Source organism: Monodon monoceros, unplaced genomic scaffold, assembly GCF_005190385.1.
Source record: "Monodon monoceros isolate NGI ecotype Baffin Bay Population unplaced genomic scaffold, NGI_Narwhal_1 Super_Scaffold_17, whole genome shotgun sequence".
In the NCBI taxonomy this organism is placed as follows: Eukaryota; Metazoa; Chordata; class Mammalia; order Artiodactyla; family Monodontidae; genus Monodon; species Monodon monoceros.
This window is the reverse complement of record NW_021703773.1, coordinates 11,482,824-11,507,492: the sequence shown is the minus strand read 5'-3', so window position 1 is coordinate 11,507,492 and position 24,669 is coordinate 11,482,824. Positions and strand designations below refer to the sequence as shown.

Here is a 24,669-nt window from a genome sequence, read left to right as displayed (position 1 = left end):
AGGAAAGAAAGAAGGCTGAGAAAACAAAAGGATAAAGGTGCAGGGAGCTGAGGCCAAAGGGAAATACTCTGGCCAACGGAGGGAAAAGCAATGTTTCTGTTTTCTCAAACGAAGGAGGGAAGAATACCACAAAATTCCATGACCGTGAAGCTCTACACTAGAGGTGTTGAGAACTCAGACTTCATTTGCTCTTCCTGGCAGCCTCTGTGCCTGGGCCTGAGTTTGGACTGCCAGCAAGCTTCTGCCTGCCAGGATACACATACTGGCAAGAAATGTGGGCAACTCACAAGGATAATGGGATCCTGTAAGCACGATCACAGAATGGGGCGTTGCAACCTTTTGGAACACACCTGGTTCTGAATTGAGCTATTTCCTCCTTTCTAATCAGCCCTCCAGGCGTGTTCTGCAGGTGCCCTGCTTAGTCAAGGTGAATCAAGATTGATGCCAAAAGCCACAAGGCTCCTGAAAAACTTTCCTTCAGGAGGTAATGATTTCCTACCGGGTGCTAGACAAAAAGGAGACTGAGTCGAGTGGCAATAATATGGGTAATCGCTTGGGGAAGAAACTGATGAAATTTTTATTTTCATTTCCTAGGATATTTCACAGAAAGTTTCCTATTCCGAATTTCTGGATTGCCTGTGATTCCTTTTCCATAAGGTCATGGTCAATTCTGCTACACACCAAGATTTTTGAGTATTAAAAAATGCTATTTCCTAAGTAATTTTCCTATCTGTTTTGCAAAAGTACTTTAAGCTAGCTCCATTAAAAATTTTTTTTTTTATTTCGGTGTTGTAGTATAGCAAATGGCATCTCATATTCATGTCTAGCCACCTTAAAATCTCTTGAACTCAGTGCACAGGGGTCTGAAGACCAAATACTTTCCCCTTGAATTTGGAGGTTAAGGTCAGAAAATATCACCCTCCAAAAAAATAAACCCAATGAATGGTAAGAATTAATATAAAAATTATGAGGTCAGCCATCTGTACAAGTAACTCACCCTAAAAAGGGGTGTATAAACACGTGCTAATGAGATTACAGTGGCCCAAATACCGTCCCAAATATACTGATCTAGTATAACCTAAACTATGTTGATGTCTTAGAAATTGCAGAGTGAGACTACAGAGATCAATTAAGGGTGCTGGGAGTCACACTGTCAAGAAAAGGGAGAGTTGGGACTTCCCTGGAGGTCCAGTGGTTAGGACTCCGCACTTCCACTGCCAAGGGTGTGGGTTCAATCCCTGGTTGGGGAACTAAGATCCCACAAGCCGCACAGCGAAGCCAAAAATAAATAAAGAAAAAGGAGAGTTGGATGGTGCTTCAGTACAGTCCAGTGGAACAGGAATGACATCAAAGCATGAGGGTGGGAAAAGCCTCAGCAGAGCAAAGGACAACATACATTAGCTGAAGGCAAACACACCTTTGCCCAATTTTCCTGATTGGACTTCATTCCCAAAAACGTCCTTCTGAACCATAACATGGTGTCCTGAGTAGATTTAGCCACCAAGGACGAGGGCGTTCTCAGCAGACGAGCTATGGCAGGTTTCCAGCCAGATAATGGTCCTGATTTTAATCCATAAACTGGCACATTGTTACATCATCAGGCTCTTATGTGCTTGGTTTCTGGAACTAAGTGGAGGGTCAGACAGGTGCAGGCAGGCATCAGGTGAGACCTGATTCACCGACTTAGGCACATACGTCCCACTTTCTGTAGAAATAGAAATGAGACTGGCCTACCGAGTCCGACTTACATTCTTACAGGTCAATATCAAAACCAGTAATCACAGGGGCTTCCCTGGTGGCGCAGTGGTTGGGAGTCCGCCTGCCGATGCAGGGGATACGGGTTCGTGCCCCGGTTTGGGAAGATCCCACATGCCACGGAGCGGCTGGGCCCGTGAGCCATGGCCGCTGAGCCTGCGCGTCCGGAGCCTGTACTCCGTAACGGGAGAGGCCACAACAGTGAGAGGCCCGCGTACCGCAAAAAAATAAACACAGTAATCACAAAAGAAAGAAAAGAAACAAGAGATAAATGTAAAGGCTATGTCTGGTCAGATTTGGTTCTCTGGCAGAGAACAGCTTCTTCTCAAAGTTCAAAACCTGGCATGCTCACCTTGATTAGATTATTCTGATAGATGGTGTTTAGGCGGCTCACGTAGGCATCCCGCTTTTCCTTTATAACCCTGCAATGAAACCGGAGTCAGTACTGAGGATCTGGACTCTCCTCTTTCAGTTGTAACTAGGGCCTCTGACCCTGAACACCTCGGAGCAGAGAATCAGACTGTCCATAAGAGCCCTGGGAGTGAGTGTCTCTAAAGACAGGCACACCTTCCCCTGTGTCCGTCTGCGTTCCGTATGTGCAGAACCCTTATTCTACTCTTTGGAGAATGTTCACTTGGCACGCAAGGTTCATAAATTTCTTTCTGCAAAGAAGGCAAGGAGAGCTGCTTTGGCACAGTGCCTAGTATATGGTGGCCACTCATTATTTGCTCAATAAATGAATGAATATGCTAAAATTAAAAAAAAAATTTATGGCTAGAAAAGTTCATGGCAGGGAATTCCCCTGGTGGTCCAGTGGTTAGGACTCCATGCTTCCACTGCAGGGGGCTCAGGTTCGATCCCTGGTTGGGAACTAAGATCCTGCATGCCGCAAGGCGTGGCCAAAAAAAAAAAAAAAAAGTTTATGGCAGTTCCTTTAGAAGTTAAACACGGGGGATTAAGAGGTACAAACTATTATGTATAAAATAAATAAGCTACAAAAATATATTGGACAGCACAGGAAATATAGCCAATGTTTTATAATAACTCTAAATGGAGTAAAACCTTTAAAAGGTGTGAATCACTATGTTGTACATCTGAAACGTACATAATATTGTATATCAACTATACCTCAATAAAAAAAATAAATAAAAGGTATAAAACTTCAAAAATAGTTAAATATAAATTGCCATATGACCCAGCAATTCCGCTTCTAGGGATAGTCCCAAAACAACTGAAAACAGGGACTTGTAGACCAATATTCATAGCATCATTATTCACAATAGACGAGAGATGCAAAAAGCCTAGGAGTCCATTGAAGGATGAATAAAGAAACAAAGTGTGGTATATAAATATTAGGGAACAGCATTCAGCCTTAAAAAGCAATGAAATTCTGACACATACCACAGCATGGATGAATTCTAAAAGTGCTACGCTAAGTGAAATATGCCAGGCATAAAACGACAGATGTTGTATAAGGTACCTAGAATAGTCACATTCATAGACACAGAAAACAGAATAGAGATACCAGGGGTTTGGAGCAAGGGAAGACTGTTTAACAGGTACACTGTTTCTGTTTGGCATGGTGGAAATCTGGAAATGGATGTTGGTGATGGTTGCACATATAAATATACCTAATGCCACTGAATTGACAACTTTAAAAGGGCTAAAATGAACCTTTCATGTTGTGTTGTGTATTTTAAAACCACTTTATTGATGTATGACTGACATACAAAAAGCTGTACATATTTAATGTATCAACTTGATGAGTTTAGAGATAAGTATATGCACAAGTAAGTCATCACTGCAATCAATGCCAAAAACATATCCTTTACCTCCAAAAGTTTATGTTATATACATTTTGCCACAATAATATACCCTCAAAAAATTTATGGCTTACTTCACTATGAAAGAAAAAATGTACGTTTGTAAACAGAGCCCTCTCAGCGTTTACACTTACCGCCAGCTGAATTTACCCTCACAGCTTTGAAAGCCATAATCAACGTGGTCATGCATGAATTCAGAGTGGACAGCTGTGTTCCACATTACCTATAAAAAAAAGTACCCAAGACAGTAGTACATGAGTCCAGAGAAAAAAGAGAAATTTTTTTCTACAGAAAGGTAACTATATAATAGTAGATAAAGATACTGACCTTTAACTTACAAGCAAAACTAAACATTTTAAAAGAGAAACTTCAGAAATATGACCAGATAGATTTCATAGTGAGACTTCTGAAATGTTGGGGGAAATTAATTCTACTGCTGAATTCCACAGTTTATATACTCTGTAAAAGCAGAATATTATGTCTCACAGTTCTTCCATTCAAATTTACTACTGCTTACATTCATTTTAAGTTTCAAATTTCTTTAAGCCTTGCCTTCTGTGCTCAATTTAAGAAATAGAATTGCATCTGTAACTTTAAGATTTAGAAGGAAACTATTAGATAAAATTGAGCACTGGAAACTTTAAGAAAATGGATTCCTATTAACTACAAACGTGTCCCTGTAAGGATATATGTAATCAGACATGTGGAACTCAAAGGTTAGCTGCGTCTCCTGTGGGATGTAGCCTATAATCTGTAAACCAACTGATCATCATGAGAACTGAATTGAAATTGGCATCCAGAACTCTAGATGACAAACTACCATCTTCTTTGTCAGACACGCCAGAGACATGACTTTTATTTATTTATTTATTTTTGGCTGTCTTGGGTCTTCGTTGCTGTGCGCAGGCTTCTCACTGCAGTGCCTTCTCTTGTTGAGGAGCACAGGCTCTAGGCGTGCGGGCTTCAGTAGTCATGGCACACGGGCTCAGTAGCTGTGGCTTGGGGGCTCTAGAGCGCAGGCTCAGTAGTTGTAACACACGGGCTTAGTTGCTCTGTGGCATGTGGGATCTTCCCGGACCGGGGCTCGAACCCGTGTCCCCTGCATTGGCAGGCGGATTCTTAACCACTGCACCACCAGGGAAGTCCCACGACTTTTGACAAGCCTTTGATTCCTTCTTTGTACCTTCCTCCCTTTATGCCTAAAGAAGAATAAATGATGACTGTGCTGGATTCTTTTAACTGAGGTGCAATTCTATCAACTGCTTACCACAATGGTATCCAAATACTGTCCTCAGAAACATCATTCAAGCAACTTGAGAAATGCAATTTTAGAGTGGCCAGGAGATACTCAACGTCACAGGCTATATGATTTTAACTTGGATAATTTATAGGGAAATAGATTTCTGTTTAAAAACAAAAACTACTAACATCAAAATAAAACAAAAAACCCATGACAATCTTCACACGTCTTTCCAGGAGAAAAACTATTCTTGTCTCTCTGGGAAAAATTGATTCAGAGATGCCCTGGAGCAGGTGAAAGACCAGATGGCTTGAGGCAAACACCTCACTCCGTGCAAAGTCACCCAGGTTCCATGTAGTTAACCAGAGCCACATGTAGGAGGGACATCCATCCATCTGCCACCATCATCTACTTGCTCTTGGTCATATCAGCACTTGGGCTTACAGTGGGGTATAAACTTTTTTATTTCCTGGCTGGATCTTCTATTGAGAAAAAGTTATCCCCTGCAGATGGACAGTGCTTTTCTTTTACACCATGACTATAAACATTTTGTTGGTCTTTGTTCCTTCTAGACCATCAGAAGCTTGAGACCAGACACTGTGTTCCATTCCTGGTTATCTCCCCTCTGTGTTCCCACAGGGACTTTGTCACTATGGGAACTTAACCACAAGGTTCATGGCCAGGATGAATTTCCTTTGTATATATGATGCAATTAGTATACAGGAGCTAGTATTTCTGTGGTTATCTCTCCAGCAGCCCCTCCCTCCTTTCTTCCTGGCTGAAAATGCCACTCACTTGCCCATTCTCCCCTGCAGGCGTAGCTCATCCTGGCCAGGAGAATCTAAAGCAATCTGCAGGGGCAGTGCTGGGTGAGGACACCCTGCCTGGAGCTCCACGAGCCATCCTGTGGCCATGAGGGGGCAGGGGTTACCACTGACCATACACCTAGGATACCAGAGTGGAAAGATGGAGAGAAGCCAGGGTTCTTTCAGATATCTTTAAGTGCTAAGCCAATCTCAGAAGCTGCCTATCTCCAGGCCTCTTTATTTCTTCCTCCAGGCTTCTTAATAAATGACATTTAAAAATACAAATAAAAACTATCCTATCGAGCTTCCCTGGTGGCGCAGTGGTTGAGAATCTGACTGCCAACGCAGGGGACACAGGTTCGAGCCCTGGTCTGGGAAGATCCCACATGCCGCGGAGCAACTGGGCCCGTGAGCCACAACTACTGAGCCTGCGCATCTGGAGCCTGTGCTCCGCAACAAGAGAGGCCGCGATAGTGAGAGGCCCGCGCACCGCGATGAAGAGTGGCCCCCGCTTGCCACAACTAGAGAAAGCTCTCACACAGAAACGAAGACCCAATGCAGCCAGATAAATAAATTAATTAATTAAGTAAATTTAAAAAAAAACTATCCTATTGTTTAAGCCCTTTTAGTAGCTTTCTCAGTTATTTTTTGCAGCAAGAATTTTAACTGGCACATTTGAAAACATCCTTACTCTGATCATGATTTACCAAATATGTCAAAGGAGTGTGGAAGGAAGGAGAAGTAAAAGTTCTACCTTTTTGGGAACACATCCAACATTCACCTAGAAAAAAAATAAAAAGCACATATTTTAAGATTATTAAACTCAAACCATCAAACAAACATGCAGGAGATGAATCCCAAGCATCAACCTAGGAGACTTCCTTGAGTTCTAAGTCACACTCTACAGCTACTTCCTTTTTTCTATTAGAGTTGGAAAACATAGGAACATTACTTTCCTTGTATGAGGAGGCAGAGAATTTTACTTATGAGTATTTTCTCAAGAAAAGCAGTTGAGGGCTTCCCTGGTGGCGCAGTGGTTGAGAGTCCGCCTGCCGATGCAGGGGACACGGGTTCGTGCCCCGGTCCCGGAGGATCCCACATGCCGCGGAGCGGCTGGGCCCGTGAGCCGTGGCTGCTGAGCCTGCGTGTCTGGAGCCTGTGCTCCGCAGCGGGAGAGGCCACAACAGTGAGAGGTCTGCGTACCGCAAAAAAAAAAAAAAAAAGCAGTTGAGAAGAGACGAGGAGGAGGGGGAGGGGAGAGGAGGGAAAGGGAAGAAAGGAGGGAAAGGGAAGAAGGGAGGGAGGGAGGACAATTCCATTTCCGGGGGAGGGGGATGCTCTGCAGGGATGGTAATTGGTCAGGAGGTGGCCAAAGCCTGAGCTTGCACAGGTCCAAAGGAACAAAGCAGAGAGAAACAGCAGCACGGAGGTGAGAGGACCCACCAGCTGAATAAAGGCAACTGAACCATTTGAGCAACTGTCCTAAAGGATTTCTGGGAAACTTACCATGGCCTATGCTGGGTAAAACACCCAGAATGTCCCCTTTGAGAAAATCTCTAGTGGAAAACTACATTATTTTTCAAGATCAAAGGACAACTGATGAATCAAGCAGTCAAGTTCATCCATGCTATTATCTAGCCAGCTAGCTACTGATCTATCTCCATGCTTATATACTTGTTAGAGATAGACACAAACTTGACTCAGCCTTCTGGCAGCCTACACACAAAGGAAAACACAAATAGTTGTAAGATTTCACGTAAAAATTAGACAGTTGTTTAAGAAAGTAAGTATTCATACCCCTTAGACTAGAAAAAAATTCCTTGCAACAGTCCTTGTAAACTGTGATGTATATGTTTATACACACATTTTTGTTTACATCTGTTTTTTCCTTTTGATCACATCCTAAAATAACTTGGAAAAAAATTGTGGTTAAGAGTAACACTAATTAGAATTTAGACAATGACATTGTACTGTAATTATGTAATATGATAAATATCGCTACATGGGCGATATTACAACCTATAAATGTATCAGAGTAACACACTGTACGCCTTAAACTTACACAATGTTACATGTCAAACTTATACAATTAAAAAATATTTTTTTAAAGAGTAAGACTGATTAAAATTGCACATACCATTTGGCACATACCATTAGAACTTAGCAATTCTAAATTTAGGAATTTATTACACAGAAAGAGTCACATGTTATGTTCAAGCATCCAAAGATACATGTATAAGGATGTTCCCTGTAGTGCTGTCACAGTGAATAACTGGACACAAGTTAACTACCCAACAGTACGGAAGCATTATTACAGGGAAATTATTGTACACTGAGCCTATGGAATACTCTGCAGCCATTTAAAAGGACACAGTAGATTTCTATTTACTGTTACAGAAGGTGTTCTTAGGATATTAGGTGACAAAAAGAAAGCTGCAGAACAATTTGTTCTGCATGTTCCAATCTGCATTATATATAATTGCAAATGTACACATACATTTAAACAGTTTGAGCAAATATTCCATGTTCTTAGCAGTCATCTCTGGGGAGGGAGAAAACTTTCATATTTTACTCTAAATGCTTTTTATAATGTCATTCATTACTGTATAATTCATTTAGACCAAGAAATAAACCAAAATGATTTTATCTGGGTAGTGGAATTTAGATGGGTGATTCTTTGATCTCTCTTGTCTATTTTCAATATTTTTTTATAATACAATTATTTTTCTTTTATATGGAAACAAATGCCTTCTAGACATAACTTATGTCAGGTGCCTGTAAGCTCTGCTGATCATGACCATAAGGAAAGAGGTGGGCTCTCTTGGGGTCCAAAGAACACAGGTCTGGTGCCAAGTGTATGACTAACGTTAATTTTTTAGAAGTTTATGAACTTTTTAACTTGCGACCGTTCATTCATTCAGAAGTACTGATGAAGTGCTCACTCATTGCTGTCAGGCATTATGCAAAGCAGAGCACTCAGTGGATATGGTCCCTGCTCCCATGGAGCCCACGGTCCTGACCTGGGAGAGGTGCTCAGCCTATCCAAGATGCTGGCTCAAGAGACAGCAGCAGAATCAGCCACATTCCCTAAAATTGCCAAGTCTTCGGCCAGAAATCAGAGGAAGGAGGTGGTAGAAAATTGTGAGCTTCGGGGGCTGGAGAATCTGTATTCCAGCACAGCACACTTTGGGTCCGGGGGCTATGGCTGAATGGAAGCCCTTGACCTTGAAGCACTCCTCCTATTTTGGCAGCTCCTAGTGATAGGCCTCCAGGGTTTCCGACGGGTTTCAGAAACCTCGAACACTTCAGTGCAACACAACTGATTATCAGATGGCTCTTTGACTTGGAAGGGAAGAAAAGAACAATTGGTTACCTACAAAGCTGGGGAAGCCGGGGTGGAGAGCTCTGTGCAGTCCTGTTCAAGCCTCCATCTCGCTCTCCAGCTGAGGTTGCTTTAGGTTGTCAGAAAGAGAGCTCGGGCATAGAGTCAGACAGACAAGAGTTTGAATCCTTCACTTCCTGGAAGTTGGTGGGTAGCTTTCTAAACCCCTCTGAGCTCAATTTCCCATTCCATAGAATAGGAATGATAATACTTACATTCCAGAGATTTTGCAAAGATCAGAGATAATGTATGTAAAGCACCTCTTTTCTAATTCATGATAGGTGTGGTGATGCCACTGACCCCTCTGAATTATTCCTGCAGTCTGCCAGCTCCCCATGGGTACAAAAGCCGTATGGCAAACAGAGGAGATAAATTCCCCGGTGGCCGGCTCCCTTTCAGAAACAGATCAACAGATGATAAAGAAAGCTTGCCTTCCAGAATGGGGCACTAGGGTCACGGGTTGTCAGGGCTCTGACCTCCCAGGAGTGCACACAGCTAAGACCTGCAGCATACCATGCTTTCCACCTGGCAAATCCCCCTGCAGAGCCCGCATTCTCTAGGTGGGCACTCACCAACAATAAGCCATAGGAACAGAGACAACCCAGTGCCAGAGAGACTCCTGCAGCTCTGCCTCCCTCTGCAAACTGATGGTCCGTCTCTGAGAACTCCCTCTTCCAATCTAGTGCTCAGAATCCTTCTGTTCCGTGGGCCTGCCAGCACCGGCTCACAATGAGGATGGGGGCCTCTCCAAACAGGGAAAGAACATGTGAGGAGTCTGATGGTACCTGTGGCAAAATTCAGAGGTTCTCCACTTCCCTAGGGCTGGCGCTCTTACCTTCAATTCTGCCCAGATAAGTAAAAACCGCACACTGCCCATGTCACTGGTTAATTTATAACCTCACCTGTCAAGAATGTCACCTGTGCTTAAGTAATAGGAAGCTTCCTTCCTCTGGTTTCCCCCTTTCTGTTTCCCATCACAGAGCTGCCTAATGGTTCCTATCAAGTTCAGGACTGATACGAGGAAGGAGCACTTAGAAGATGACCAGTCATCATTCACTAAGCAAAACAGTATTGGTTCATCAACACATTCTTTCAGATTGTGCAAGACACTGTTCTAGGGGCTCGGTATTGCTGACCAGAACAGATAAAGACCCCTGTATTTATCAGCTTTACACCAACAGTTATCAAGCAAGATGCTGTCTGGACACCACTTGCCCATGTCCTTTCACAATTCTGACACTAACTCTGATGTGTGTTTTATTTCTCCACACAATCAAGCAATTAACTCAATTCTGACACTATCTACCTGGAGACAGCATTAGATCCCAAAGGTGAAGGGCTCAGTCCTACAAGACTGTCCTATCCCCCCCGCCCCTAATTCAGTCACCAACCACAAGTCCAGGTTGTCAGCTGTGCTTCTGAGCGACAGGCTATAGACCCAAGGTTCCAAAGACCCCTTCCCCTTTCTTGGGTTTGATTAATGTGCCAGAGTGGCTCGCAGAACTCAGAGAAACATGTGATGAAACATTTTACTTACTAGATTACCAGTTTATTATAAAAAGTTATAATGTAACTCAAGAACAACAGCCCAATGGAAGAGATGTACAGGGCAAGGTACCTGGGAAGGGGTGTGGAGCTTCCGTGTCCTCTCTGGGCATACACGCCACCCTCCCAAAACCCCATGTGCTCACCAACCCAGAAGCTCTCTGAACTCTGTCCTTTCGGTTTTCTATGAAGGCTTCGTTACATAGGCACGGCTGACTAAATCATTGGCCACTGGTGACGGTCAACCTCCAGACCCTGTCCTCGCCTTGCCAAGGGCAGGGGGTTAAGGCTGACGTTCCAACCCTCTATCACATGGCTGGCTCCTCTACCAACCAGCCCCCATTTGATGTTCTTTCCAGAAGACACCTCATTAACACAAACTCAGGTGTGGTTCAATATCCAGACACCCTTACCCCTCAGCATGTAGTAAATTCCAAGGGTTCCAGGAACTCTGTGCTAGAAATGGGTACAAAGACCAAATACATATTTCTTATTATAAATCCAATATCACACTCTGGCACGTATTAAACATTCAACATCCATGTCTTTACCTTCAAATTTCAGATAAAGGTTAGCCCAGTAAGGCATCTACCTTGAAAAAGAGAGAAAGAAAGAGGGAGGGAGCAAGGAAGGGGAGAGAGAGGAAGGGAGGAAGAGAGAGGGAGGGAGAGAGAAAGAAAGAGAGAGAAAGAAAGAAAGAAAGAAAGAAAGAAAGAAAGAAAGAAAGAAAGAGAGAGAAAGAAAGGAAGGAAGGGAGAAAGAAAGGGACAAAGAAAGAAAGAAGGAGAAAGTATTCTGTGTAAGGCAGAATCTAAAGTAAGAAAATGAACTGATACAATATTCAAATGTTAGAACTAAAATTATTTTGGTTCAATTCTTATTTCAGCAGAACTTTAGATGAATGTGAAATCTCCAGTCCCAGGGATCAAACTTCAATGAACTCTTACTCTGGGGCAACCGGGGAGACCCAGACACAGCTACAAGAGTGTCAGTTCTGACACAGCTCTGGAGTGTCAGTTTTCTCTACCACCTGACACCCACTGAGTGATATCTGGCCCCAAATCTCTTGCTTCCCCTGCTCAAAAGAAAAAGGATCTGGGATCCCATATCCTATTTAATATCTCATGTTGTAACAGCCAATGAATAAACGGTTACTAATTATGACTGTTTGAAATCCACTTACAAACGCGGAAGGTCATTAGAATTTCCGTAAAGTTCCTTTAATTCCACTCTACCAGAAAAATTCTCTGCTGCTACTTGTTCAAGGTACCTTTCGCAAAGAAACAGCAACTCTGAGGGATCAAGAGGAAGTCTTTCCTTTTCTGGCCCTGCAGATTTAGTGGATCCTGAGGCAGACGGCAAAGCAGTATTACTAAGACTGATGCAAAAGATTAAACAATCAGTAAGGTAAATCACATATATACACTCATATGTATAAAATGGGTAACTAATACGAACCTGCTGTATAAAAAAATAAATAAAATAAAATTCAAAAAAAAAATAAGGTAAATCAAAAGACAAATTTCAATAATTGGATTTGCCTGCTTGAACTAACCCTACCCTTTCTGATCACTCCTTTCTTTGGCATTTATGAACACAGGCGTGCCGCATTTTATGAAACTCTCAACCCAGGAAACAAATTAGGATTCTTTTCTGGTTTTGAGGGATCCTTGTCAATACTGAAGGAACTAATGGCAGGGCTCCTTAAACTGAGATCTCCTTTTAGTAAATGTCCATTTAAAAATTCACGTTCAAATAGAAGGGACTTTCACTTCTATATTAACTTTTTACAATGAGCCAGTATTACTGAGAAGAAAATGAAAAACATTTTTGAAGCTGCTGTATTACATGAAGTATATGTGGTTTAGCACATTCAGGTGAACTTGGTTCTGTAATCCCCAAACATTTCTGAAAACAGTCCTTACTTAATGCTGCTCCTTGTTTATGAGGAACAAAAGGAATGAAAATCACGACAATCATTACAATAATGATAATCTCAGTTCCCCAGCACCGTTTTCCTTCCAAGTCAAACCCATAAACGACATCCACTCTTGTCTGCTCATCTTTGTTCAGACTTTTCGATTTATGAACAAAATATCACCAGACTGACACAGGCTATCAACTTTTCACTTGCTAATACCTACTTTAAAACATACAACTCTTTACTATCATGCTCATTTCATATAAGAAAGGATGTTTTAACACCAAACGACATTGCCTTAAAATAGTATATTGAACTTTATGAATAAAACCATTACACTGTCAAAAAACATTAAAAAAAATAAAAATGCATGTTCAACCTTGGAACAGCATACTAATATAAGTGAAATAAGCTAGTCACAGAAAGACAGATATTACGTGATTCCACTTATATGAGGTATCTAATAGTCAAATTCATAGGATCAAACAGTGAACAGTGGTTGCCAGGGACTGGGGGGGTAGGGAGTGGGAGAGGGCAATTGGGATTTACTAATCAATGGGCCCCAAATCTCAGGTAAGCAGGATGAGTAAGTTCTAGAGATCTGCTGTACAACGTTGTACCTACAGTCAACGATACTGTACTGTATGCTTCAAAATTTGTTAACAGGGTAGATTTCGAGTTAAGTATTCTTACCATTAAAAAAAAAGAAGAAGAAAAGCATGTTCAGCCTACTGGGGATACAGACACTATAATACCAAAGTACACGCTATCACCTCCAAGTTAGTTTCTGATTTACATGTCGCTGAGTAGTTGTTTTCGGCCTAGATGAATACAAACAACCCACCAAGTGGCCTGTTTCTCAGGCCTCTTCCAAAGCCCCCGCTCCTCCTGCTGGCCTCTCCAACTGGTGTGTACAGCACAGCTCACTGTGACATTAATGATCAAGAAGGCTTTTGCTAGGTACAAACTTCCAGTTATAAAACAAACAACTTGGGCTTCCCTGGTGGCGCAGTGGTTGAGAGTCCACCTGCCGATGCAGGGGACGCGGGTTCGTGCCCCGGTCCGGAAAGATCCCACATGCCGCGGAGCGGCTGGGCCCGTGAGCCATGGCCGCTGAGCCTGTGCGTCCGGAGCCTGTGCTCCGCAACGGGAGAGGCCTCAACAGTAAGAGGCCCGCGTACCGCCCAAAAAACAAAAAACAAAAAACAAGTCACGGGGATGTAACGTACAGCACGGTGACTATTGTTAATAACACTGTATTCCATAGATGTATTTTTTATTGAATGACATCACTTCTATGTGGAATCTAAGAATTACAACAAACTAATGAGTACAACAAAAAAGAAGCAGACTCATAGGTGCAGAGAACAAACTAGTAGTTACCAGTGGGGAGGGAGAGAGGGGGACCATAGGGGGAGGGAAGTGGGAGGTACAAACTATTGGGTGTAAGATAGGCTCAAGGATGTATTGTACAACATGGGGAATAGAGTCAATATTTTGTAATAACTGTAAATGGAAAGTAATTTTTTTAATGATATAAAAATTTTTAAATGAAAAAATAAGACACTAAATTTTAATAATAAAGATTCACATTCATAAAAATATGTGCAAGCAAAAATGTTCACTTAAAAGAAGATCATTATATCAATACTTTGCAGTTTACACGGCTTGTCACTATTTTTTTAATAGATCTTTATTGGAGTATAATTGCTTCACAATACTGCATTAGTTTCTGTTGCACACCAAAGTGAATCAGCCATATGCATACATATGTCCCCATATCCCCTCCCTCTTAACCCTCCCTCCCACCCTCCCTTACCCACCCCTCTAGGTCATCACAAAGCACCGAGCCGATCTCCCTGTGCTATGCTGATGCTTCCCACTATCCAACTATTTTACATTCGGTAGTGTATATATGTCGATGCTACTCTCACTTGGTCCCAGCTTCCCCCTCTCACCTCGTGTCCTCAAGTCCATTCTCTATGTCTACATCTTTATTCCTCCTCTGCAACGAGGTTCATCAGTACCCGTTTTTTTTTTTAGATTCCATATATATGTGTTAGAATACGGTATTTGTTTTTCTCTTTCTGACTTACTTCACGCTGTATGACAGACTCTAGATCCATCCACCTCGCTACAAATAACTCAATTTCGTTTCTTTTTACAGCTGAGTAGTATTCCATTATATATATGTACCACATCTGCTTTATCCATTCATCTGCTGATGGACACTTAGGTTGCTTCCATGTCCTGGCTATTGTAAATAGTGCTGCAATGAACATTGTGGTACATGACTCTGTTTGAATTATGGTTTTCTCAGGGTATATGCCCAGTAGCGGGATTGCTGGGTCGTATGGTAGTTCTATTTTTAGTTTTTTAAGGAACCTCCGTAGTGTTTTCCATAGTGGCTGTATCAATTTACATTCCCACCAATAGTGCAGGAAGGTTCCCTTTTCACCACACCCTTTCTAACATTTATTGTTTCTAGATTTTTTGATAGTATCCATTCTGATAGTGTGAGGTGATACCTCATTGTAGTTCTGATTTGCATTTCTCTAATAATAAGTGATGTTGAGCATCTTTTCATGCGCCTCTTGGCCATCTGTATGTCTTCCTTGGTGAAATGTCTATTTAGGTCTTCTACCCATTTTTTCATTGGATTGTTTATTTTTTTGATGATGAGCTGTTTGTATATTTTGGAGATTAATCCTTTGTCTGTTGGCTCATTTGCAAATATTTTCTCCCATTTTGAGGGTTGTCTTGTTTATGGTTTCCTTTGCTGTGCAAAAGCTTTTAAGTTTAATTAAGTCCTATTTATTTTTGTTTTTATTTCCGTTACTCTAGGAAGTGGGTCAAAAAAGATCTTGCTGTGGTTTATGTCAGAGTGTTTTTCCTATGTTTTCCCCTAAGAGTTTTATAGTGTCTCATCCTACATTTAGGTCTTTAATCCATTTTGAGTTTATTTTTGTGTATGGTGTTAGGAAGTGTTCTAATTTCATTCTTTTACATGTAGCTGTCCATAGAAGCTGCTAAGAGGGTAGATCTTAAAAGTTCTCATCACAAGAAAAACTCGTAACTATGTATGGTGGCAGATGTTAACTACATTTAAGGTGGTGATCATTTCCCAATATATACAAATATCGAATTATTATGTGTACACCTCAAAGTAATACAATGTTATATGTCAATTATACTGCAACTTAGAAAAAAAAAGGTTTTGTCTGGTGATCAGTCCTTATTAGTAAGAACTGTATGCCTATACCACAAGAAGTGGGTCAGTCTTTACCACAGAATCAGTACAGTCAGAAAGAACACTGGAACACATGCTCCTACAGGCCTGGGGCAAAGGGAATAGTAAGTCAGAAATAACTTTTTCCTCAACCTGACTCTTCCCGTATCTACATGGGCAGAGAACTGAACCGCCCTGAATAGCAGAGACAAAGCTCCCAGAAGGCTCTAATTCACCTTGGCTTTGGGCCATCTGTGCATTTCTTCTTGGTTTGCACTTGATCATGAGAAGCATTGTACCAGCAGACCTTGGAGATATTGCAGATTCAGTTCCAGACCACCGAAATAAAGTGAATATCGTAGGAGTCACACCATTTTTTTGGTTTCCCAGTGCATATAAAAGTTATGTTTAGGGACTTCCCTGGTGGCGCAGCGGTTAAGGCTCCGCCTGCCAATGCAGGGTACACGGTTTCAAGCTCTGGTCTGGGAAGATCCCACATGGCGTGGAGCAACTGGGCCCGTGAGCCACAACTACTGAGCCTGTGCGTCTGGAGCCTGTGCTCTGCCACAAGAGGCCGCAATAGTGAGAGGCCTGCGCACCGCGATGAAGAGGGGCCCCCGCTTGCCGCAACTGGAGAAAGCCCTCGCACAGAAATGAAGACCCAACACAGCCAAAATTAATTAATTAATTAATTAATAAAAAGTTTGAAATATTGCAAGAATTACAAAAATGTGACAAAGAGACATGAATGAGCAAATACTGTTGGAAAAATGGTGCCAACAGGTGTGCTCACCGCAGGGTTGCTGCAAACCTGCAGTTTGTAAAAAAAAAAAAAAAAAAAAAAAAAAAAAAAAACTGCAAAAAGGTAGGAGGTTTTCCCCTTATTTTCCTTTTTTGGGACTACCAAAAACTTAATTAAAAAAAAAAAAAAAAAAAAAAAAAAAAAGCAGAACCTGCAAAGTGCTAGGAGTTATGCCTATATTTACCTTTTTGGAGACTCCCAAAAACTGAACTTGAAAATTAACTCATGTATTTTTCTGCTCTCAGAAATTACTTAATCGCAGTAGGCACTAAAAGATTATTTTTAATTGAATCCTAGAAAAACAGATGATTTCTTTCAGTTTCCCTTTTTTAATGCCTAACCTAGTACTATTATAATTTTTTGCCTGATCCAGAAAAATAAAGAGTAATTTAAGAGTGGAATCTGGGCCTTCCCTGGTGGTGCAGTGGTTACGAATCTGCCTGCCAAGGCAGGGGACACGGGTTCGAGCCCTGGTCCGGGAAGATCCCACATGCCGCGGAGCAACTAAGCCCGTGCGCCACAACTACTGAGCCCACGTGCCACAACTACTGAAGCCCGCGTGCCTAGAGCCCGTTCTCCACAATAAGAGAAGCCACTGCAATGAGAAGCCTGCGCACCGCAACAAAGAGTAGCCCCCGCTCACCACAACTAGAGAAAGCCCGCGTGCAGCAACGAAGACCCAACACAGCCAAAAATTAAAAAAAAAAGAGTGGAATCATGTTGGAGACTTCCCTGGCAGTCCAGTGGTTAAGACTCCATGCTTCCACTGAATGGAGCGCAGGTTTGATCCCTGGTCGGGGAACTAAGATCCCACACGCTGCACGCGATGTGGCCAAAAAAAAAAAAAGAGTGGAATGTTATTAGAGCTACACCTGCCTCTTGACCTAGTTTACCCATCAGAAGTTTAGTAGCAGTACTGGCTCTCATTGCTTATTTCACTCTGAACTTGAGGGGATCAGAATATGCCACCCCAAAACATGCTCCTTTGACATAAAAATTATTTTGAGGTGAAGACAATTAAGAAACAGCAGACACAGGAGGAACTCTGCTCTCCCCCTTTCTACCTAAAAGCAAAACTTAAATTTCCCTTTATGAAGGTGTTTCCCACCCTTATCCTGTACCAGCAGCAGAAAAACCCTTATCACTGGAGATGGAAAGGTAGCACTGAGATGAATCTGCACAAAAAAACCTTATTAAAGTAACCCTTATCTTCCATTAGTTTCCCCCCATATATTTACCTTCCCACAATTTACCGCCTCTAGAAGCCCAAGCCCCCTTTCCTCTGTCTAGTCACTTTTCCACAATTTGTCACCCTTTGTTAAGTTGGCATTAAGCTCCCAGGCCTAAGAGTTCCTTTTTTTCTCACTTCTTTTCTGTGACACTCATGTGTGCATATGAAATAAACCTTCTCTCCCATAATCTGTCCATTTTCTGTTTAATTTGCAGGCCCCAGCTACTGAACATAAATGGGAAGAGAGAAAGTTTTTCCTCCCCTAACACAATACAGAGCAAAGTCATTTCATACCTGAGTTTCTTAACAGTTTAAAGTGATAAACTCCATCAAAGAAAAGTGAACTCTCAGGTACACCAACACAGGTCACTCATCTTGAAAATACCTGTTTGCTCGGAAGGGACCTACTCCATTGTATCACAGAAGAGAAAAAAAAAAAAGCATTCCGGAAAAGGAAAACTGAGGAGGAGTCAGGAGATCAAGGCAAACAGTCACACCATATAGACCCCCATGGAAGGCTCTTACTCCAGAAGAATGAAATTATGAAACAAGGAAATGAATGACTCTAGGCCCAAACTCATTACCATCTGATGCCCACAACTGTGCAGGGTTCTCCAGATTCATTCTAATGCTTCCACAGGGTTAAAGTCTTCACACAGTTCCTGCTCCCCATGAAACCCCTGGCGCTGAGTTGGGCTCAGGTACACCAGAATCAGAATGGGGCTCTTTAAAAATACACCTGCTGGGGCTCCACTCCAGACCTACTAGATCAGGAGCTCTGAAGTGGAGACCCACCTAGTAGATAAGTGCTTTTAAAGTAAATAATGACTGTTTCCTAAGAGGCAGAAGTAGGAAGGTTCCTCGCCTGTAGCTGAGAAGAATGCTTAAAAATGTTCATCAAATCATAAATTACTCCACACAATTACACAGAAGGCATGGTTTGGCTGCTAATTAACACAGCTAATAACCTATGCTAATTCCATAGGTTATTCTACACTTGGTTTGTTTTCAACCACATTTTAATTGACATTCAATTTGCTCCTTGGTAAAAATGAGGGTCCAGGGCTGGAACAATGCTTCTAAATTCCTATAAGCATTTGTGTAAGTTGGATCCTTAATGAAATGAAAGCAATGGGGCCCATGCTCCGTTTTTATAAAGCTAAAAGTATTCAATTTAAAGGACAGTCAGGACTTCCCTGGCAGTCCAGTGGTTAGGACTCTCTGCTTCCACTGCAGGGGACACGGGTTTGATCCTGGTGGAGGAACTAAGATCCTGCAAGCTGCGTGGCAGCCCCCACCACAAAAAAAAGAGTTAAATAAATAAAGGGCTATCCCTTACTTGAAATTATAAGCTTCCTACTTTTAATCAAAAAATCGTTCTTGATAAAAATGATAGTGATAGAAGAATTTTTTTAATGGTCATTACTCTAAAAAAAATTAAGTCAGCAAGCTTATGTAAGTGCTTCCTATTAAAAAACAAACAAACAAAAAACAACTATAGTCAGACTGGATTAGTAGATCTCCAAAATCACTTCCAACTCCATCAGTCCATGAGTCTAAGTTTTCATGGAGGAAGGCTAAAAACAAAAACTTGTATCCACAGCAACTTAAAAATTTTACCAAGCTTTAGAATTAAGATGCATTAATTAACATTTAGAAAAAAAAAAACCTGGTTGGAGAGTCAACAGTAAAGAAACTTCTGACTTTCCCAAGGGACATTTCTCAATAGTATCTCCAGTACAAAGCCACTTTTATTGTGTCACTCTCCCGCTCAGAGCCCTTCCACAGTTCACTGTGCTTCCAGAAACTCTACCTTTTTACTACCACCTAACCATCAGCTTTATAGGAGACGCCCTCTGCTCCAGTCAATTTTTTTTTTTTTTTTTTTTTTGCGGTACGCAGGCCTCTCACCGCTGTTGGCCTCTCCCGCTGCGGAGCCCAGGCTCCGGACGCGCAGGCTCAGCGGCCATGGCTCACGGGCCCAGCCGCTCCGCGGCACGTGGGATCCTCCCGGACCGGGTCACGAATCCACGTCCCCTGCATCGGCAGGCGGACTCTCAACCACTGTGCCACCAGGGAAGCCCTCCAGTCAAATTTGATTACACAACATACCTTGCTTCTGTGCCTCTGCCCCTGACCTACCCTGTCAAAAAATGATATTCATCCAGTTCAAGTTCACAAAGATACTATCTCCATCCCAAAACTATCCAATGTGCCCAAGCAGAAGTGATAATTACACTCTTCTCTCAACTACCATAACAGCAATTAACATAGACCCCCTCACTCTGGGGTTGACTGTCTACATTTTGCTTCCCCCCCACCTTATCGCAAATTCCTTGAGGGAAGGGACCTTTGTCTTACAAATGTTGGTATCTACCCTTTTACCTCAACCAGCCCCAATCAAACACTTAGCACTTACATTAGAGGAGAAGTGAAGACAGCAACAAATGAAATGTGCTTCAGAATGCCTCAATTTTCCCTAACACCTGTTTGGAAATCCCTGCACTAAGAAGTTTATTAATGCATCTGTGGATAACCCAGATAACTAGAATACTGAGACAAATCTAAGCAGGTCTTATCAGTTGGTTTTCTCTTCTCTGATATTCTAAGGCATACTACATCCTTCCTTGAATTCAAAACCAAAAGGCAGTTTGAGAAGAGCCCAAATGGAATGAAATAAAAATATTAAATAGGGGATTTGCCCCAAGAGATCAATGCTTACTAAAAATTAAAAGTTGCAGCATAATGAGATAAGCAAGGCCAGGCACTCCATAAGGAAGCAGTAAATGGTTGACTCCTAAGCTGTCCTTTATTTGCCCTCGGAAGTAGTTGATCTCTTAAAGCATTCACGTTTCTAAACAGGAACCTAAAAATGGCGTGAGCCCCTCCTTGATTAGTACCAGTGGAACCAGGCAACGATGAAGGCTGCCACAAGCTGATTATGACACACATGGCGAAGGAGGAAAACAGAAAAGTAGAGAGGGACAAAGATGAGCAGTTATCAAGTGTTGTCACCAGTTGCCCGGGGGGCCTCTTAGTGGCACCCCTCCATCTGCTTTCTGCAGAGCCAGACTTCTCCTAAGAGTCTGTCTAGACTAAGGCGTCAAGGTGCAAGTTGATAATTAACAGGGATTTTTCCTTTCCTCGTTCCCGCTTCCGTTTTGAACTTAAAAAGTGAGCACGGGACACTGGAGACAGCCCTTTCACAGCTGTTAATTTTGAGTTTCATTCACATACGGTTATTGAGCAAGCTCTTTGTTAAGGCGATGAGAGTTTGCAAACATATGAACCCATTTCTGCCCTTAAGGAGTTCCCAGTGTAGTGTAATTTAAGCATCCCTCTTCAAAGGAACTTCGAGAACTCCATGCCCAAGCCCAGGTTACACTCGGATACAACATTTTAATACTAACAGCAAGTACCTCGCCCAAGTCTTGTGACAGAAGAGCCCACACCAATAACTTGGGAACTAAACTTATTTTTTAAAGTAATAGTTCCTGAATCGCAGGATTTACAACCCTCTTTTGGGGGTAGGTAGTTTTAAAATCCCTCCAAAACAAAACAAAAGGTCTGTAAAGTCATTTAACGATAAATCCTACATCAATGTCAACTGTAGTTGGTGATTCTTAACCTTGGCTGCAATTAAGAATCACCCAAAGCCGAGGCTGCACCCAGGCAGCAGAATTTTTTCAACTCCTCAGGTGATTCCAATGTGCAGCCAACAGTGAGAACCGCTGCTGTAAATTCTGCCCTTGAAACTGAAGGGAGAGGACCGGGATCCTAATTCAGTGACACGGGCTCCATCCTCCCTTCCCCTCTCCCCACAGAGGCTCAGACCAGCTGCAACTATTCTAGATGCAGTTTTATGCTTCATGGATCTGGTGATGAGATCGAGCATGGAACCCTTCCACCTTGAGGAGTGAGGATGCAGGAAAGTTATGTTAGATTTCACCATCTCCGGCCAGCGTTATTATGATACCTGCGCTGGAACAGACGCAGGCTCAGCTTCGGGGTCCGCGGAAAAGCCCCTTTACACTTGTCTCATCAAACCCCGCTGGGATCCTAACTCCGACCCGCGTGGGAAAGCGGACAGCGCAGAGCTGGGGGCCCATCCTCAGGGAGTCGGGGGAGGTCGCACTAGGCAAGGGCACAGGCTGTTCCTGCAGAGAGAGGCTGAGACAAAGCGGGACGGCGGGACGCGGCGCTGCAGGAACCCAGGCATGAAGAGAAGCGCCGGGAGCGAGCGGGTACTCACGCAAGTGCCGCCCAGCTTGTGGCTCTCCACCACGGCGGCCCGGGCGCCCAGCTCGGCCGCCCGGCGCGCGCTGGCCAACCCGCCCGAGCCGCCCCCGATCACCAGGTAGTCGTAGCAGGCCGCGACGCCTGCGGCGGGCGGCGGGCACGAAGACTGGGGCCCGTGCCTAAACGCCATGGCGCGGGAGAAGGCGCAGGCAGCCCGGGCCCAAGGTGGCGCGTAGCCGGAGAAGGTGCGCGCCGCCTGCCTCCAGCCAAGCCCCTCGCTCGCGCTCAGAGTCCGGGCCGGCAGGGCCATGCACGCGGAAGTGCGCGCCGCTGGGGTGCGGCCCGTGGGCGGGCCCGGGGAAGGAGGAGGGCGCGCGGGGGCCGGCGCAGCCTCACGGTGACTAAGCACTCAGCCGGCGCGCGGCGGCGTGCGGGGCGGGCTGGCGATGGGGCTACACGGCTTGGCCGGACCGGGGCAGGGGGAGTCGCCCCACTCCGTCCCGCTGTGCGCGAGCCAGCCCGCCCTGCTCCAAGGGAGGGTCTCTCTTCTGGGAACTCTCCGCTTCCGTCTTCACCCCAACATCTGGGTCCCCGCGCCCGAGTGGCATCAGCCGAATGTACGTTTCTGAAGGCTGATGGGGCGAGGAAGGATGAACGCCCCCTTTTGTTCCCCCAGCCTTTTCTGAGCGGGCCCTTTGGGAGTTGCCAGTGGCGCCGACTTCTCCAGGAAGGGAGACTTGCCCACCATCATTTTGAGGGTGATGTTTCTCAAGGTTTGATCCGCAGACCACCTGATCCCTGGGCCCTAACCCAGATCTACTAAATCGGACCCTCTGTAGCAGGACCCCAGCAATCTACATTTTAAGCACCCCCCACCCCGGCTTTCAGCACATTTAATTTGGGAGGCTTTGGAACAAATGTTTTTGTGTTCCACAGATGAAGCATAAAGATAGCGTAGAGATGGAGACACTAAAGCATTTTCCTCCCAAGCTGTAGAGACTGGGGTGTCATTTTAGAATATCTGGAGCAACCAATTGCACAACAAAATAGTAAGTCAGTCAGTTTGTGTGGCTGACGCCCATCACCCACAAGGCTGTGAGCACTGGAGGCAAAGGAGTAAAGGTCCGGGTCTCAGAAGCTAGGCCCAGCTCGCTGAAGGGGAAGGGGGACCAACCGCACGCCAGTTAGAATGGTATCCAGTTATTTTTTTAGGTTTTTTGTTTGTTTTGTTTTCCTGATTAAAAAGTAATAGAGGGAAAAAAGGGAAAGATCCCCCTTCCACTAGGCTGCTATGTAATAAATGTAGACTAAACAAGAGTTAGAAAAATCACTTTACAACTATCATAGTGATCACTGTCATTAAACATCAGTGAATGTTAAAACCACTGGGTGAAAGTTTGATGAGGAAAAGGTTGTTTACAGTCAGACTATGTCCCCACAGATTGCTTATTGATCACAAAGGGGAAAATGGTGGCTTTATAGTGGGCCACACACCACCTTATCCACGTGGTCAAAGGTGAATATTGCTGAGAATGAGGCAGCTCTCATCGTGTGCCTGGTGATACGATGCAGTAAGAAGTATACAACTTCACTTACGTAATATTCCTGCTAAAAATCCATAACCTGAGTCTGTTCGTGAGGTAACACTCAGAAAAAGCCACATTGAGGGAAATTTTCAAATAACTGGCCTGTACTCCTTAAAAGCTGTCAATGCCTTGAAAACAAAACAAGGCTTCAACTTCCCTGGTGGTGCAGTGGTTAAGAATCCTCCTGCCAATTCAGGGGACACGGGTTCGAGCCCTGGCCCAGGAAGATCCCATGTGCCGTGGAGCAGCTAAGCCCGTGCGCCACAACTACTGAGCCTGAGCTCTAGAGCCCGCAAGCCACAACTACTGAAGCCTGCACGCCTAGAGCCAGTGCTCCGCAACAAGAGAAGCCACCGCAGTGAGAAGCCTGCGCACTACAACAAAGAGTAGCCCCTGCTCGCGGCAACTAGAGAAACCCCGCAAGCAGCAACGAAGACCCAACACAGCCAAGAATAAATAAATAAATTTTTTAAAACTTAAAAAAAAAAAACGAGGCTAAGGAACTATTCCAGGTTAAAGAAGATTGAAGAATTATGAGAATGAAAGGCAAGGTTTGATCCTGAATGGGATTCTGCATGGGGAAATCTTCCTATAAAGGATGATTGGTGAAATTTGAGTATGGCCTGTATAACGTATAATGATACTACATCAATGTTAAGTTTCCTGAGTTTGAGAATTGTACTGTGGCTAAATAAGAGAATATCCTTGTTCTTAAGAAATATGCACAAGTATCTAGGAGTAAAGAGTCTGAGTCAGAGAAATTTGGTTTCATATCCCCCCACAGGTGCTGTCATAGTCACTTAATCCCTCTGAGAGTCAGTTTCTTCGCGCGAAGTAGGAAGGCTGACAAAAAGGAGACAGGCTTGTCAAACAAGAATAGCTTACAGTGGAGGAAATGAGCTAGCAGTAACTGGAGGAAGTAAGCGGAGCAGTGCCGACCAGCTGAACTGTCGGCAACTTAAAGGGGATAATGGGAGGTGGGTGGAGTCCTGGAAAGCCTTGCTAGTAGCCAGGGTAAGGTGTTTAGACATTACTCCAGAGGCAATAAGGAGTCTCTGGAGATTTCTCAGGGGCGTCTTTCCCTGGAAATAGATGAAATGGATTGGAAAT

General features: G+C 43.6%; 1 protein-coding gene across 1 annotated transcript in view; it reads right to left on the bottom strand.

Moving 5' to 3' along the window:
- GSR (glutathione-disulfide reductase) overlaps positions 1–22,363 on the bottom strand; it is a 45,732-nt gene extending 23,369 nt beyond the window's left edge. Inside the window, exons 1-4 of the mRNA XM_029226399.1 lie at positions 21,987–22,363; positions 6,379–6,405; positions 3,713–3,801; positions 2,108–2,177 (exon numbers count right to left, since the gene is read on the bottom strand). Coding sequence (XP_029082232.1) covers positions 2,108–2,177; positions 3,713–3,801; positions 6,379–6,405; positions 21,987–22,283 — 483 coding nt within the window. The 5' untranslated portion in view covers positions 22,284–22,363. The remainder of the gene's footprint in view (positions 1–2,107; positions 2,178–3,712; positions 3,802–6,378; positions 6,406–21,986) is intronic.
- Positions 22,364–24,669: the final 2,306 nt, after the last annotated feature.